The 19,453-nt window shown below is 37.0% G+C and overlaps 1 protein-coding gene across 1 annotated transcript; it reads left to right on the top strand.

The window, feature by feature from the left end:
* Positions 1–17,541: 17,541 nt before the first annotated feature.
* On the top strand, positions 17,542–18,719 carry LOC129242463 (polycomb protein Scm). The gene has a single exon (XM_054879108.1). The coding sequence runs from the start codon at positions 17,566–17,568 to the stop codon at positions 18,676–18,678; it is 1,113 nt and encodes a 370-aa protein (XP_054735083.1). The 5' UTR covers positions 17,542–17,565; the 3' UTR covers positions 18,679–18,719.
* The last annotated feature ends 734 nt before the right edge of the window (positions 18,720–19,453 follow it).

Here is a 19,453-nt window from a genome sequence, read left to right as displayed (position 1 = left end):
GCGTTCGCAAAGTGTATGGTCTTTGGTATGGTAAACAGATTTATGATACATTATTTTGCGGCGACAGCACAGCGCGATAGCCCAGCGGCTAGCAATGTGGGCTTCCGATCCGAAATCCTTGGTTCGAATCACAAGAAAATTTTTTTTTTTTTTTTTTATACATTTATTTCATTTTGTTTTATGATATGTTTATGAGCAGATTTTTTTCATGGCAGAAATACACTCGGAGGTTTGCCATTGCCTGCCGAGGGGCGACCGCTATTAGAAAAATGTTTTCATTAATTTTGCTTTCACCGAGATTCGAACCAACGACCTCTCTGTGAATTCCGAATGGTGATCACGCACCAACCCACTCGGCTACGGCGGCCATCAATCAAATGTCATATTTACAAATTACATTCGATAAGAATGCAATAATAAACGACCGCATTACATTCACGACGACACGCCACGCCAGTCTTTTAACAGATGGCGCTGGCATAGCGTGAGTTTTACGTAGTTTAGCGTAGTTTTACTCCTCACAGCGTTTCATCCACGCCACGCTTTTAACAGATGGCGCTGGCGTAGCGTCACATATCGATGAAACGCTATGGTTTTACTCCTCACAGCGTTTCATCCTTCGAGACAAAAGAAGTTTCACTTCAATAAAAAAATTTGAAGGTTTTTACAAACTCACACATACTTAGTTTACTTAGTTACCAACTACTGAATTTGCATTGTGATTCGCTTACATTGGCATGCCGGTATATAAATGCGTTGTGTGAATGAGTTCAGGCTGAAAATAGAAATTTTGGTTTTTGCGCGAATGCAGCTTAAAATGACGGCCAATTCGGCATTCAACTGCGCACACATATGTACATAAATATATACATAAATATCAAATATACTATACTTATTGCATCGCATATGCACATACACACGCATACTCGTATGTACCATACATGTTTCTGCATTCAATGTGCAGCTGCTAAGGTCCTCGTTAACGTAGCCGTAAATTATTATGCAGCATATTACAGATATCTCTCAAGACTCGCTAGCTAAATTAGGAAAGTGCTTCTCATCAGCAAAAATAGATATATTGAAGGTAACAAAAAAGCGTGTAAAATTTGTATATGTATAAAAAGTGTATACAAATACACATAAACTTTTAATCATCTCCTAAGGACTCAACCGCCTGGGTTAAACACATGTAAAACAGCGTTATTTTCGCAAATAAAAAGAAATTGGCTACTTCATAGCTTTTGGCAAAGAAAAGTAGATTTTTTAAAAATTATTATAATATTTTGCTTATTTAAAAGGGTTTTGATAAGGTTTTTCTTAAAGATGTAATTAAAATTCTGGAAAAACGCAATATTGACAACATTGCCCTGGTTGTAATTAGGATTCTCATTTCCGAAGACATGACTTCCGCCAAGACTAATAATAATAATATAATAATAATAAAATATCACCCCAATACCGATGGCAAGAGGGAGGAGACAAGGAGATGGTTTAAGTGCTATATCATTCAATCTGATTATGGACAAGATAATATCTGTTGTAAAATCTACACGGTCAAGAGGATATTTGCTGGGCAATGAAATCATGATGCAATTATAATGTCGGACAACGAAGACGAGCTTCAGCGGAAGTTGCTTCGAGAAAGCTTATTCTGCATTTAACATGCGGATATCTGTAGCCGAGACGAAAAGCATGACAAAATCTAAACAATCGCTCAGGTGTCAGCTAGCAGTATATGGAAAGAGTATCGGGCAGGTTTGGAATTCTGCTATCTGGGTACCATAATTACATCATCGAAAGAATAACAGACGAAATAAACAACCACATGAATAAGGCAGCACGAATTTCAGGATGTTTACGCAATGTATTTAATATGGCGAAATAAGCATCTAAGCTTAAAAGGCAAAGTCCAAAAGTATAAAACATGCATCCGACCAGTACTCACCTGTGCAATTGAAACCCTAGCAGATACAACTGCAACACAACAAGCAATGACCAAAATTGAGGTGGTAACATTGCGATCAATCACAGGACCTATGCTGAAAACAGTCACCGACGTATCGTAGTCCCTTACCGCAGCCCCTAGAGAGCACAAAGTTGAGCAAAACTCATCCCGTAGAGAACAACTGCGTTCTTTTAGTTACATATTTACACAATACATCGGTTTGTGTGCGTATGTGTTTGGTTGTATCTACAATGTTGATATTGATATTTTTGCTTACACACTTTTTCACACATCCGCGTTATCAGCTACAATTTTTCATTGCTTAATAAACCAAAGCCATCATCACCATCATTCACAGCATTACAACGCGGCGTGCGTCAAAGCTTCCTTCACAAAACTCCTCCAAAGTGTTCTATCGCTTGCTTTTCCTTCGTAGTTGCGAATTCCCATTGCTGTGAGATCGCTTCCTACTGCGTCTATCCATTGGTTTCTCGGTCTTCCCTTCGCCTTCGCACCAACTATCTTTCCAGTCATGGCTTTCCCTACAGCGGATTCAGCAGGCATACGGAGCATGTGACCTAGCCACCGCGGCGTTGACGCGATCTTTGATTGCGGGTGTTGACTTACCGCTACAAGTGAACATAACACCTAGATATTTAAATTGTTGCAGCGCTTCAAAAGTATATGCACCTACATGAAGACTTTGTGCATTTGTGTGCCGTCTTGATTTCAGCATGTATTTCGTTTTACACTCGTTAACGAAGAGGCCAATATCGTTGGCAATTTTGTCAATTTTTAAAAAGGTTTCATTTAAGTCGTTCGTGTTAATGAAATAGTGCTGCGAATATATAGCCTTTCCTATTTAAATGACAACCTCACCCACTGTCTTTTAGACTTGGTGCCCTCTGTTCCCGCTAACGAGGCAATGCCGACCGACTAAGCGCGGTATAAATCTAACATTCTGGCGCAGAGTAAATGCTTTTGCCACGCGGATAAAATTATCTGCAACAAACTTGCCAATAGCCACGTGGACTTAGGGCTGACAACCCCATTCTACGTAAAACGAATAAAAGTCATGATACCTTCGCATAAGCCTCGGAAGAATAAACCAAAGCCAAAAACCAACAAATGCAAATAGTTCTTTTATCTATAATTAACATTATTTAACATTGTTTTTAAGTTATTTTAACAAAACTTAAAATTTTTCCAAGTTTATTTTGAAAATTTTCGAAGTGTAATGTTTGGCAACATACACAGCATTTTATATGTATATATATGTATAACTGGCGGGTACACCCTTCTTGGGTGTTTGGCCGAGCTCCTCCTCCTATTCGTGGTGTGCTTGTTGATGTTGTTCCACAAATGGAGGGACCTACAGTTTCAAGCCGACTCCGAGCGGCAGATATTTTTATGAGGAGCTTTTTCATGGCAGAAATACTCTCGGAGGTTTGACATTGCCTGCCGAGGGGCGACCGCTATTAGCAGCATTAATGCTATAATAAAGAAGAAGCAGGTAAAACTGAGAATAAATTGCAGGTAATAGTTTCGTGGTATAAACAATAACTGATATGATATTGGTATTGTTTATGATACAAAAACTGATATACTCCGCTGTAAAAATTTCAACTGAATTGCAGAAAGAATTGAGAAAGAAGTCCTTCCCTATAACTACTGGACTTGTGGCTCTACAACTTCTACACACTTTCTCTGAAGCAGCTTAATACGTAAGTCTGAAAATTGTTTTATCTTAATAATTTGCAATTTCCTGTCACATTAACTTATAGAAAAACTCTTTGTCTAGCAGTCGCCTCTCGATAGGTATTGCAAACCTCCAAAATTACTTCTGCCATAAAAAAGCTCCTCATAAAAACCATCCGCCGTTCGAAGGCGGCGTAAAACTGCAGGCTCTTCATTTGTAGGGTAATAATAAAAAGCGCCCCCAAAATTGGACACCCAACAAATCCTGTGTGCCGCAATTATAATGGGTGATCAATTTAGAGGCATCGGATTTTAAAACGAAATAAAACGACGAAAATTCAAATTGGTTGCGCAATCTTTATTATTTCTGTGTAGAACCATTTATGACATTTATTTTTTAAAGATAGTCCCTTTCAAATATTGGCCGCAACTGCCCCGTAATTCGAATGGCTCTCTGGAGGAGCGGGTTTATCCACAAAGCATTTAGGCTTTTTCATACCCCACAAATAAGAGTCCAACTATGTGATATCACATGATCTTGGTGGCCCATGCACTAGGCCGAGACGAGAGATAAATTGGTCACCGAAATGAAGACGCAGTAAGTCTATTGATTCATGGACTGTATGGCAAGTAGCGCCCTCTTGTTAGAGTCAAATGTTACAGAGATCACCGGCTTCAATTTCCGGTATAAAATGGCGTTTTTTGTGGTGTGATAGCGTTCGCTATACACTGTCACAATATCATGGGCGCCAACTTCGTCTTCGAAGAAATATGAGCCGGTGATGTAACACCTATTCTTGAATGGTTTCGCCTTGCTCCTCAGCCCAAATACGGCAATTTGTTTATTGACGTAGCCATTAAGCCAAAAATGGACCTCATCCTGAAAAAAATTCTGGTCCGAAAATGCAGATTTTCGACGAGTTTTTCAAGAGCCCAAGGACTGAATGATCGTTGCAAGATAGGTCGGTGTCAAATCTTTGGCGAGTTATATTTTATACACTTTCAAATCGCCTAAGTAGAGCCTTAAGATAGGCCTAGTTGTTGAGATCGGTGCCAAATCAATTCTTCAGAGCCTTCGGCAAAAACTGTCATTCATAGCCGGAATATTCTCTTTACTTCAGGCTGTACGTGGTCTAATCGGTCGAGTATCATCCAATAATATAAAATCATTCTCAATTTTCTGATGATTTGCCAAACAGTGCGTTCGATAGGACGGTTATGTGCACCATAAGTTGGTCTGAGCGCGCGATGAATTCTTTTTACAGAGCGTTGGTTTTCGTAATAAAAGTATATGGTTTGTAAATATTGTTGAAGCGTAAGTCATTCTATCATGAAATGTCAATAAATACTGAAAAAACTATGTATTTAGTTTGATCTGTCAAAGAAACCCTATTGGAAAAAGAACCTCCAATCGGTTCACCCTTTGTGTATTATATATTATATATTTTTAAGTTTTTGCATAATAAGTACAATTTGAATTATGAAGCCAATAAAAAAGCCAATCCAGAAGTTTTTTTTTCATAAAATTTAAGCAATCATACTCTAGCATTCCTTCAGCCTTATTTTCCAATTATAAACGTATGAATTCTGCCAATGAAGCGGCTAACCTCTTCATTAATTAGTGATTTGGTGTCCTCCGCCTGTTAGTGATTTGGAGTTTGAGTATAATGCGAATTCGTCTGTTGGCATGGTCTTTCGGCTGTGCTGCTTAAAAATTGTGTTACACTTTCCTACCCGTTCCAGTTGATCTTCAACAAATCATTATAAACAGGTAATTTTATTGTGTGAGTGGAAATTGACTTTTGTTACACCAATTTTTAAAAACGGAAATACAAATTATGTGTGTAATTATATACCTATGTATTATCAGGCTTTCGATTATCTCTTAGTTGTATGAATGCATTGTAAAAAAAAAAGATGTTTTTTTCAGTCAAAAGGACCATTTCAAATTTAACTGTTTTTTCATAATAGCCTATATAGACGATGCCGTTAATCGTGATTAACGACTTAATTCGGAATTATCATAGGAATTAAGTGCAACTAATGCGGATTAACAACTAGGCTTGTTGAGTGCATGCAAACATGCATAGAACTTACCGCTTTTGTCAAATATGTTTTTATTATAAACACCTAAAAGGTTTTTCAAATCTTGCTATTTGTAATAATTTTCTATGAAAATATGCATGTAGGTTGATTGCATGATTCAATTATAGAAGGTTAGGTAAGTAATGACAAGGGCGCTTTGACACTCCCTTATTTTAGGACTGCATTTACGAAGGATGAGAAAGAGGGAAAAATGTTTTCCCCTTCTTGCCTAAAGGTAGTAAAAAAGTACTTAAAGTAGCTAATTAGTCCTATAATAAGAGAAAAACTAAGTATATTGGTTATTACTTCTACCTTAAAACAAAACAACAGAAAAATTATTGTTTTTGTTTTAAAGCGAATATAATATTTATTTAGAATATTTTCGATATTTATCTAACACAAGAGCACGCAGAAATATGTGATGTTACTTCTGTATGTGTTTTAAGTTAGTTCGCAGTGGTAAAACAAATACTCGTATTAGTTAGATGAGAAACGAGACAAAAGTAAAAAAAATGGAGTCTCTAAAGGAGTATTTTCATAACATTAAAATGGAAATGCAGCTAGTAAACAAAAATATTTTGGACAATTATTTCACTCTTATGCATATAAAGCCATGTTTAGTAACCTTTGCATTACGACGTGTTGCAAATTTCCTCATTTCAGTATCGTACGAACGTAAATGTACGTTTCATAACTGTTTTTACAAACTTTTATTCCTAAAATAAATACTGACTTTTAGCATCCTTCATATGCATTGAGAGAGTAACTTGTTAAACCATTGAATTTGATATAGATTTGGCTGCCATGATATGTTAACGACAGGAATGAGATAAAACAGAAAATTTAATTTCGTATTTCGAGAATAACAATATATGTATGCCCATTTGTTACCGTAAAGACATTGCGAAAGCAGAAGTTCAGTCGATCATTTCTACACATAAGAAAAACATTGGAGTTAGAAGAGTTAATATAAAATTGAAAAAATTACAAATTTATTATTTTATTGTTTAAAATTTGTCTACCTTAATATACTTGGCGTCCCTAATATTAGTAAGAGTTAGGAAAATATATTCATATAGTCTAAAACTAATTTCGAAAATTTTCTATATTGATAATATAATCCACTTTTAGTAATTGCGATGATTCGGGCAGAAATTAAAAACCTGTAAACCAAAAATCTTAAAAATTGTTAATTCATAAATATATCACAACTATATACAACTTACGTGTAAATGTAGACGTAAAGCGCGAGGACTTGCTCGTGTAGGTGTTGCGCATGCATCTACGTACAGCATATTGTTCTAGATCGGGTAGGGTATCGACGTGAAGAGCTAGTTCGGAAGCCAAATTGATTTCAGTGGTAGCAGAACTAGGCACATAATGACCGTGACATGTGAAACACTTAACTAGGTATTTGCACCATCATTCACAGCACGATCAATGTCATCTATGAAATTGTCCGTAACACCACATGTGACGATGGTAGAAATACGCGCATACTTGCCTCCGTTTCTAAAAACCAGCTCTTCAACACACACCTTCCGCTGCACTTGTTCGTCTGTGAAGTCCTACAAATAAAAACTTTTAAAACCAATTTATTAGCAAATATTCTAACAGAACTTACTAACTGTAGTTTATGTATTGTATATTATGTAAGGTGGTCACTATTATAATTGCAAAAACGCTGATCTAAAAACCTATGAATGAAAAAGTTTAATAAGAATTTATACAAATGTCTGATCTGGACTTACGTGTATGAAAATTCACCAACCGGTAGTTTTCTGCAGCAGAAAGGCGACTCCAAATAATCGACTACCACCATATGTAAAACATAATCGACTTAAATAGTGAAAAATGACATTAATTTACAAAATAATTAGCTTTTATTATTATACTTACTTGAACGTTTACAAGCAGATAAATGATTTCCAACGAATAATAACAAAGCAAGCGTCAGTGAAAACGATGTTGCCGACCACATAATTTGCACCAAAAGTTTAATTTCTACTACAATTTAAAAGTTTTTTCGTAATAAATGTAGGTATATTTGTAAAGAAGCAACATGTTTTCAAATAAGGGAGCCGATTTGTCAAGAGGGAGCGAGACAGCTGCTTACTTACTTGCAAATAAATATGTATATAAGGGAAAATTTTGGAAAATAAAGGTTGTAGGTAAAATGTAATTTGAAACATTTGAAAAGATCTTATATTTTGAAAACTCATTTCGATTCCCTCATCATCATTTATTGATCCGTTGAGTTGGATATTCCACGCAACATATACAAAACCTTTAAGCGTTTACGGATTTGGATTTTTCCCGCAACATTTATTGACGCAACAAATAAGGATATAGGATTCTCCACGCAACGTTTTATTACCGCCTCATTATTGGTTCTTCGAGCCGGATACTGTCACTCCGCTTGACTATTGCATATACGCATTCGCTTGTGCACACACATACGTACATACGCATAGCAATCGGAGCAACCAATTATTGAAAAAAAATACGTTCTGGTGTTAAAAGTGTGCGACTACAAATTTAAATAAAATCTCTATTCTTATATAACGTGTATTTATCGTGTGTACATTTGTGCAGCCGTTCCTGAAATTTACATCGCAAAATTCTAAAAGTCCGCCGTGATTTTCCTTTTAACAGAGGACATCACTGGTACATCAAAATTAAAGAATAAGTCAATTTCCGTTAAAACGCACGATTCCGCTCTTAATGCCATTAAACGGAATACGACAAAAATTATTGATGAGGCATTCACTGTGGATGCAGAAAATATTACGATTTACCTCCAGTTATTGAGTTAACAAGGCTTAATTCTCATAATTTAAGCGGGTTAGAGGAATTTTCGTTGCCGAAAAATTACAGTTCAAATCTATTGTGAATTAAAATTAATCAAACTTTTTTTAAAAGAAGAACAAGAAAAACTACATAGATGCAATGCTAATTTGCACTAACGTGTTCGCAATTGCATTAATTGTTTTCGGAGTAGTTTGAAGAATTGTAATTTAATTTTTTAATAAGGAATTAATCGTATTTGTTGCCTGCGGTCTATCTTTCACTGACAAAACTATCCAATAAATAATTCAGCTGTTCACTAATTCGCGTAATAGCCGCCTGTCACACTATAATTTTAATCAGATTAACTGCCCGGTGATCCAAATTAACGCCTACGACTGTCAATGCTATAAAACCATTAGTCCTGCAGAGAAAAGTTCAATGCACCAAAGTTGTTCCTTCCATTATTGGCGCTTTCATCATTTGCGCTTATGGTAATTTTTGTTTACACTGGCAAATGAGCAAAAATATGTTTTCTGACCTCGCTAAATACCTATAAAAAGTTTCTACAAGGCAGCTTCGTTTTAAATCATGATTCTAGATTCGTTGCTTTCAAGCCATTTACCACAGGGCAGTAAAAAAAAATTCTCCACCTTAGTAAATAGTGTAACAGTTTAGGAATTGTTTCCGAAAGAAAAGTATTTAATATAAAGGGTCTCTCATAAATGAAGTATCTATATCATCTTTGACATTTATCAAATCGCAAAATTCGTGTTTTTTTTTTGTAGAAATAATCGTGCAAAAAAGATTTCAAGAAACTGATTCTGTCTAGAAATAAGACTGGCAGACCAAAAACTGGGCGTGTTGCCGAAAAACCTTCAACAAAGATATCTCGACGTTCTCAACAATTAGGTATTCATGAGTCGACTGTTTGACAGATTTTATCTGTATTTAGACGAGTTCATGGTGGACATTTAAATGATGTAATTTTTCACATATAATGTATGTACATATGTAAATGGCCGCAATTTGAACAAAAATAGTGAAACTTGAAATAATCTAAATGTTTACATGTTTTACAATATTTTAAATCAAAGCAAGCGTTTAGTATCTATGCAAGTAGATATATGTGCTCACTAATCATTAAATAAAGCACATTCAATACATACTTCGTTTGACGATTTGCACATCGGATGTCCCTGAATAAGCCATTTGATAATCGTAAGCAGTTTTCTTCCAGCTGAATGCACAACAAAACCCGCAACAAAACCATAAATCACTTGCTCACCAACATTACCTTTTCACTACTAACACCACTAATTCTTCCGCTTTGGCTAGTAACACTTCAACTTTGCAGTTACCTTTTTATTTTTTCCGTATCTCTAGTTAATTGCTACACCACTTGTCTACACATCCATGTATACATAGGTATGTTAATGTATCAGTGTGGGTACAACGAGAAAACAGACAAAAATATTAATCTCATTTAAGGGCAACAAATTGATTTATCCTTATCTACTTTTATCCGTACGTACTTTCATGTTGTACGTATTTATATATTTTTTTTATATTAATGCTTTTAATAGTATTTGCTATTATATTGACGTCTTTCTTTGTTGATATGCCGTCGTCGCGACACGATGGCGTTGATACTACTACAATAGCTTGCCGCTGATGTAGACACTTTGATAGAGTAAAGGTGAGTTGTGAGTATGTAGAGGTGTGCTTTCTTTGGCGATACCATTATTACAGACATTCAATAAATTCAATTGCACCAAATGTATCAAACAAATATCAACACCAAATTGATTTCAGTTCCAACAGGAAAGTAATTTGTATGTATTCTATTGGCTGAAAGCGGGCTCCTCAAAGTGGTGAATATGTTTTGTGAAAAGAAATAAGGAACCAGCATTAACATCGATAGCAATGGCAGCCCTGAAATCCAACGGAGAATCTCTCTTGCCAACAAGTCCTACTTTGGACTAAGTTGGCAATTGAGTAGTAAAGTCGTAACATATGGCGCAGAACATCCGATGAGGCGTCACTTGGAGTGTTCGAGAGAAATATTAACCGGAAAATTTTTTGACCTTTTGCACGCGGCGAGTATCGCAGGCGATGGAACAATGAGCTGTATGAGTTTTACAACGACATAGACATAGCGCAGCGAATAAAGATCCAGCGGCAACGTTGGCTGGGTCATGTCGTCTGAATGGATACAAATCCTCCGCCTCTGAAAGTATTCGATGCGGTACCAAATGGTGGTAGCAGAGGCAGAGGAAGGCCTCCTCTGTGTTGGAAAGATCAGGTGGGCAAAGACTTGGCTTCATTTGTTGTGTGCAACTGGTGCTGGTTAGCACGAGAAAGAAACGACTTGCGCGCTTTGATCAACTCGACTAATATTGCGTAAGCGATTATCGCGCCAATTAGAAGGAAGAAGAATAATAGAGCCTTGAGTACCGCCTGACTGTAGCTCAGAAAGTCAATTCGCTCATTCCGAAAATGTCTGTTTTTGCTTATCTCTGCACATAGACAGATGTGTTTCCGCTTCGAAGATGCTTGGAAAACTGCCCGTCGTTCTGGGGCCAAATATTCCAGTGCTTATGCCTTATGGTGTCTTCGAGCCATCTTCAATTGGAGAACTACAACTTAACTCAAAAAATGAAGAGACATGTCGCTATATCGTCGCTATATGCGCAATATATCCCATATTTTCTTAGGTGCGGCCGATCATTCATTCATAAGGCTCGCAGTGAATTGGAAGCATCATGCGGGAAGCAAACGCAAAAAACACGAGTAATATTCTGACTCTGTCCGATCTGCAGAATTTATTCAACAAGTGCAAGCAATCATTGACGAAGACCCTTCCAAACCAAAGAGCATCATTGCGAAGGAGTTTAATGTTTCTTGGGATCCTACCCGTCGATTTAGCCATGAAGATTTCCTTTATAAATCCTACGTTGACACAGAAGACAATCTATGTCGGAGCAAACACGAGAACGGCGAGTTATCCGATCAAAACAGCTTCTAAACAAAATTAAACATCCTGAAGCGCCTGAGATGTTACGGTGTTTTTCTGTTAAAAAAAAAAATGTTACCAAGACCAAAAGATCAACCGCAAAAGTGACCAGAATGACAGATGGCTATGTTGCAATTCCAAAGAGTTTCCTGTTGTCATGCACACGAGGTTTCCAGCTACTTTAGTGCTTGCAACAAAGGGCATGGCATGCCACAACGTTTCTTTACTCCAGGATTTTGACCTGCATATCTCGAGGTTCTAAAGGTAGAGTGAAACCCTGGATTGATATGTACGCGATGCCAGCCCATACATTTTTCCTTCCACAAAGCGATGGCAACACAAAATTGGATGGCTGAAAATTTCCATGACTGGATAGCACCGAAGTTATGGTAGCCTAACTTCCGAGACTACCACGTATGGGATGTAGTTGATCGTGAGACCAGAAAGCATCCTGAGAACACCATTTTTTCTATGATGGCTCAGATTAATATCGTAATTATAAAAATTAATAAGGAGCATTTGATTCAGACATGCAATCGTTTCAGACCCGGATCAAGGAGTTTATTGCAACAAATGAAAATGATTTTGTAGATATACTTTTATGCATTTTTATATGTTTAGTAAACGTAGTACATAAAATTCGTGGCTTCAGTGAATTTCGTTCAAAACAAAAGCTAATTAGTTTTACTCTCAAGTTGTCCTCAAGTACCGCACCAAACCTGTATATAATTGTGTGTGCGCCTCTTTCCATCTATATTCTGTAATGGTTTTAAAAATATCCTTTCAGTAAACGAAGCTATAAAAGTAGGCTCTCCACAATTGCACGCGTGTGTATACGAGTATATAAATGACTTAAATTTAAATTTACACAAAAATGTGCTAATTACTGTAACAGAAGTAGAGAAGGCACCTTATAATTTACTTTTTGGAGACTAGAAAGGGGCAATTTTGCTACTTACTCACTACGGTTGTGGCGCATTCACGAAATAAATGCTTTTTTTATAAAGGGTGGTTAAGTTTCAAGGGTCGGTGTTGATTTCGAATCAAATAAAAGCTTTTAAGGAAATTATTGTCACTTCTCTTTATTATGATAATACTAGTATGGCTCAATTACGTATGGAACAAAATATCGACCAATGGCCACCGTGGCCTCGGCGGCACACCTCCTTCCGATGATCCAAATTTTCGATGACGCTGAGGTATAATTAAGGTTCTATGCCGTTAATGTGCCGAATTATCTCATCCTTTAGCTCTTGAATTGTTGCTGGTTTATCGGCGTACACCTTTTCTTTCAAATAACCCCAAAGAAAGAAGTCCAACGGTGTCGTTGACGTTTAGGTGTGGTTGACATTCAACATCGGCCCTTGAAATTTAATCACCCTTTCCTTAAAACACATCTGCATGCGATGAATACATTTCAAAATTTAGGGTGTTTTAATAATACAACTTATCTGTAAGTAGATCTCCTAACTATGCGCTTGTGAATATTCAACAGTTGTTCGTGTGTACGTACAAATGTAAAAGCAAGAGCGTTTAGAATATCACATAAAGTTGTAAATGATTCTGTAATCCCCTAATGACTGCATTTGGCTATTTTTAGCACCGCAAATGGATACAAAAATAACACGCACACCTACCTTTGCATGGATTAGGTAAATACCGGCTTAAATTTCCATGGTTGAAGCAAATGTACGCACATTAAAGGCAAGGATAGAAACACAATACATATACATATAAGCGTATAAAAGGTACATACATACTTTCTTTGTTACAGGTAAAGTGTTTTCTTTGCTTTTACATCGTGCTGGTCATTAAAATACAAGCATAGCTATAGTACAACAGACACAATGATTGCTTTGAATTTTTTAGTGCACTTCAATTTCTTTCGCAGAAGATGCGAAAGGATAATGACGCCTATGAGAGTTTAGAAATCTGAAGTGCAATGCAAAAGTATGAGAATGAATAAGAAATATGCAGAGAGAGAGATAGAGAGAGAGCGAGAGCGAGAGAGAGAGAGATACTGAAAAAGAAAACTTTTGGAGTAAATAGTAAAAGCTGAAACGCTTTGAAGAGCGATATATTACAAAAATAAGAGATATGTCTAAAAACAGGAGGTCAAGACGACTGAAACGCTTTTAAAAATCATAAAATTCCTTAAATTGATTTTAGAAAGTATAAAAGATATATTTTAGTAAAAAAAAATGCGAATTGCTTAAACCAAAATATATATACATACATCTTTCTCAAATTATCAAGATTTTTTTTTGCAGTCTTCCCTTCGATTTAGTGTAACACCAAACGGCGGATATAATCCAGAAGCCAGTGGTCATTTTGACCTCATCATCTCATGCCGACTGATTTTAATACTAAAGGCAGACGCCATCCAATGGAGGACGAAACGGGTACGTGCGTGGGATGCTGCGAAACGTGTCGAAAAAAATTTATAACAACTCATTTAATACCGGCTGAAATTTTTTTTGTGTATTGTTGACATTTAGTGGAATAAAAAAAATAGTCAGCCGCGCCGTAGTGAGTGGAAAATACGTCAGCTGATCAGGCCAACTTGTAAAAAAAATGGAAAAGTAAAACTACTTTATGCCGCTTGATATTTTTTTAAATAATTTTGGAAGCGGTGGGAAGACCGTCAGCCGAAGCATTGAAAATTCCGCGCACCGCCGAGATGTATGAACGAAATGATACATTCTTACTTCGGCTAACGGTCCTCCGACCGCTATAAAAGCAGCTGACCATCATTATTATATATTCATATGTCTCCAAAATTATGTAAAAAATATCAAGCGGCATAAAGTAGTTTTACTTTTCAATTTTTTTTACAAGTTCACCTGTTCAGCAGACGTGTTTTCCCCCCTCTACCGCGCAGCTGACTATTTTTTATTTATTCTACTAAATGTCAACATTGCATGAAAAAAATTTCAGCCGGTATAAAATGATTGGTAGAAATTTTTTTTCGACACGTTTCGTACCCTCCCACAATCACACCCACCGCGGGTGCGCCAGCTGACGTTCACTTTCGTTATTCATGAAAGCTAAATCAGAAGTATAGTCAAGAATTTAACGGTATAAAAACGCAGTCCAAAATCGACCCCGGGCTCCCGGACTAATAGTTGTATTAGATTTTTCCAATATAACCTGATAGATTTGAATAGGCCGATTAGACAACACGCAAAACACTTTTCTTATTTATGCCTCTCACAAACAAACTAAAGATCGCATATTGTTAAAACCGTGAACATATCTTCGAGACGAGTATACCAAAATAATAATCGAAAATCGAATGTACGTAGCCCCCGAAATTTCAAAATTCACCTCATTTTTTTAACAGACCTCGTATTAGATGAACATTTTTTCCTGCTTTAACAAAAACAAATGTAGGAAAAAGTTATTAATTAAAGTTAGGTTAGATTATACTGGCTAACCGGAGCCACGCAGAGACCATTTTGATGACCACACCGATACCAGATCAGAGTCATGTTGTTGTTGTAGTGGTTGGGTATTCATGCTGAAATATTCGTAATTAGCGACTAGCGCCATTCTACTACCACTGTTCTCGTGTGATGATGTCTTTTTGTTTTAAGTCAGATCCATTTCGTTAGATCTAAGTATAACAGCCAACTTTTTATCTCTACGTCTGAGATTTCATTGATTTGCTGTAAGAAGGGCTTGCCGAACGAGCAAAGTCTTGCACTAGCTAGACCTGGACATTCGCATAGATAGTGGAAGAGACTTTCTTGCACACCTACCCCTTTCACAGCTTCTGCAGATGGGATTGAAGGGGAGGTTAAGTGTCTGGCTGCGTGATTCCCGACTTTCCAGTGACCTGTAAGGGTTGCAGTTAAAGTGAAATGTTTGGCCGAGAGCATGCTAAAAGGTAATTCGTCCTCTAGATGTTGTACGACGGCCATGTTTTTCTTGTAGTACTACACGTATTTACCTGCTTCCATCTTCTTTCGGCTGTTTTCCTAACGAGTCCTATTTTAACGAAAAGATGTATCACTCAAAATGCGTGTACTGCTCGCGAATTTCAGGAGTCGCTCAAGCTCTAGTTCAGCGATACATTCTAGTCTTTCAAAACTGAGAGCACACAGGTAGCATTGTCTAGTTTTCGAGTGAACCGGAGAGCAACATAGAAAATGCTCCAGGGTTTCTCTTGTACCCGGCTCATAAAATTTCCTGCAAGCATCATTAAGAGTTAGATTTGGGTAGAGTTTCCCTCTATCGAACGATATAATTGATTTAGTATACCTGTCTTCATAGGCGTGTTTATTAGGTTGGTTAGAGAAAATTTTTATTTCAATTCTAGCTTTTAATTGTATCACTCAAAATTCATTGTGTTTATTACCTTTACTTTGTATCTGTACCGGCCCGTCAATAGAATTAGACGGGCTCTTAGGAAGAGGTTCAGAATGCGAGAAAAGTATTGAAGAAGATACATACCCCAAAAAAACTAAAAAAATGTGATATATAAAATGTACTCGTATTCTATGTTTGATTCGTCATATGATTCTGATTTAGCATTTTAAACCCTTAACATAATACAAACAATATTCAGAAATCGTGCTTCCGATCAACGCATCAGATTTACTACGCATTAAAAAGTATGAGCTCGAAATATAAGACATCATAAAATTTAAAAAAAACATTTCGTAATTTTATTAATATATGCAATTAATTACATTATATTTACAATTGCTAATTTTGAACTTCCAACCTTGTGGTGCATTCTTTTTGATAGAATTTCGATACTAAAGCTAACAAATTGCAAACCAAAATATGTACGTGAAAAAACAAGCAAATTTGGATTTTCTACTTTTACACCTTGTATGGATTCGCCTTGAAAAAAATGAAGAGTCTCACTGCTGGATACAGTAATAAAACGAAACAAAATGGAGCAAATCTAATCATGTGAAATATAACCTGATTTCAAGTGTTCTTTTTGCTAGTCGGATGCATAAGAATACAGCAATTAATACATTTCCTCAAATGGCGTGTTACAAAAACAAGGTAACCGATTTATTTTTTTTGTTTTTCACCAAAAAGTTACTGAGACCGTAAACTAGTGTGACTATAGCTGTATTCTTTTGAGCATCTTGAGTTTAAAACGAACAGATGTCGATTATGTACTTTCTTCAAAAGCAGCAACACAACTCGCATATACATATAAGCCCAGTAGAATCCAACTCATATGAAGCTATACAACTTCTTGTGAGTTCAACTATGGCACTACTGCGATTTATCATGAAAGAACTTGGAGTATTTGCGTTTTAACCAACACCACTTGAGTTTGTTCTTTATTTGCTTAAATTTGTAAATCAATGAAAGTTTACGTCAATACTGCCATTGCTGAGTTAGCCGAGCTGGACTGTACTTTTGCAACTCGTGTAAATATGTATATTTGTGTATTATCATCCAGCGCTTAACTGCACCTAACATTTATTTATATTTTTTTGCTTATTGGCAACTCTGTCTAAAAAAGCATTTACTATTCATATTTGAAGCAAAGCAATAAGAAATATTTCTCTCACGCATATTACAATCCTGCGCGGTTTAAGCGGAGAACCGAAGAGCGACCTGAATTTTTTTCTTTGCAGATGCTTTGCAGACTTGCAACGCATGCCAGCCTAATCTATATAAAGAAGCCGCATACCGAAAACAATGTCATACGCTGCAGGAAAGCACCAGTGTTTACACAAAAAGCGAAGCCGGCTAAACGCGCTAGACAATAACAAGGAATACAAATATACGCTAAAAAATCGGAATAAAGCAAAAATATATGTAAATAAAAAAAATGTGCTTTAAACCATCAAATTGAAATAAATCGTCTAAGAAAGCATGAAAACGCAAAACATTATATTATAAAAAGCATACACCAGCAGTTAAAAATATTAAAAAAAATCTCTTAATTAAATTTTGTATAGTGTCAAAATATTCACTATTGCCGTGCCTACTACGTTTTTCAATAACACAAAAACTAAAATTTGTTCACATAAATCGAGTTCAGTGCACCTCGCAAGCGATGGGCACTTTGCACGTCTGCTTCGCCGATCTGCCGCATTATAAAAGTGCCACTTCAGCCATAGCAGCGTCATCCTTAACCACCCTAAGTCAAACCGGAGCACTGGCTGAACTAAGTGCAGCCATGGACACCGCTAACTGCACTACAACAATGACAGAGCAAACTGAACTCAGCAAGGACATGCCACCATGCAGCCTATCGCCCGGAGCCAACAGTGCACACAGTACTTCGCCAACTCCACGCTACGAGCGCAACATGAGCTTCTTTCACCAACTCAGCCGCCGCTTTGGCCTGCTGCGCTCCAGCGATGACCCAGTTTTCAGCGCTGCCGAAGATGACTCGACCGATTCGTGTTCCTCGACTACAGGTGCAATAATGTCGATGCAACGCTCAATCGGTGTATCTGCGACGTCATCGTTATGTGCGCCAAACGGCGAAAATACTGTAAGCAGCAGTCGCAACAATAACCATGAAACACACTTGCAAACAAGTACCGCTTGCATGAAGGACAGCCAAGGCTCGAGCAGTGAACATATTTCGTGCGCTTCCAGCGAGACGAGCAGCACAACCGATATGGAGGAACCACAAGAACAGCAGACACATTCACCAACAGCTACTGCCAAATTGCCAACATTGAAGGAACGACCCCTCAGTGCACGAGCGAACTTATCACGTTTTCATCGCCGTTCCACATCTTCCATACGACGCGCATTCGAAAGTTTCTCACTATCAACACGTTCATTATCATGCGGCGGAGCTACTTCGAATATCACGCCCCTAGCCGCAGAGCACACACAATGCACCACCAACAACAGTAATACAACTATCAAATCGGTACTCAAATATAATTCTAATATTGAGTTAAATAGAAAATCGCAAACGGGAGGTGGTGGCTGTAATACGTCATATTCCGCTTCAAGTTTACATTTTTCGTCAGCATCAAACAAAACTGCAGCGTCGGCGACATTAAAGTCATCGAAAGGCAAAACGAAGCCACCACCGCAACGTATACTGCGCCAACCCATCTCCTATACGTATCTGAAGGGCATATCCGGTCTACCGACGCAGCGAGTGCCTCGCAGCGCTGTCTGCTGTCAGTATGCAAGGCGTTGATATTCCCGGCATTGGCTTTCAGCAGCGTAGAATAAAACTAGATACCAATAAAGTGTTCATATAAGATACTCGTAAAACATAAATGTATGAGACCGAAATAGAAGGCGTTTTTGCCTATACGATTATTAAGAGTACAAGCATATATTGTACGACTAGTAGACTGTTCAAGAGTTCTTTGTTGTTGGTTTGCATTGAAATGACGTACTCATATAATCCATTGTAGAAAGTTTTTGAATGTATGTACGATATACTTGTAAGTACATACACGGGATCTATTATGCGCATCATAATTGAAAGAGACAAGCAAATTAATCATCAAGTGTATTGTAAATCCAGCTATTTATAAGTTTCGCATTAGATAAGCACCAAACGAAAACTCACGCACACACACGGGTGCATACGCAGGCACATCTATAGAATTTATATTTTTAAATTGCATTGAAAGCGACAATGCTTGTAAATATATACACAGATAAGCACATATTTTTTATTTTTTTTTATTTATTCCTTTATTCAGCTAAACGACTAAACGAGCAAAATTCTTACTAACTCTTGGAAAAAATCTTAATAACTTTTTAAATTAATCATATTATAGCTTCCGGCCTGCTCCGCAAGTCAGGGAGGGGTCCGAATAAGGACAGCATTTAACTCAGATAAGACTCTAGCCAAAGGAGCAACATAATTGACATAATTGCATCAAAACATCTGTGATAAATATCATTTTCATATCGGATAGCACTTAACAGTCATGTTTCAATATGGTGTTACAAATTTC

The sequence above is a fragment of the Anastrepha obliqua genome, chromosome 3, assembly GCF_027943255.1.
Source record: "Anastrepha obliqua isolate idAnaObli1 chromosome 3, idAnaObli1_1.0, whole genome shotgun sequence".
Lineage (NCBI taxonomy): Eukaryota > Metazoa > Arthropoda > Insecta > Diptera > Tephritidae > Anastrepha > Anastrepha obliqua.
Note: the sequence above shows the minus strand (reverse complement) of the source record. Positions and strands in the feature narration are given on the sequence as shown.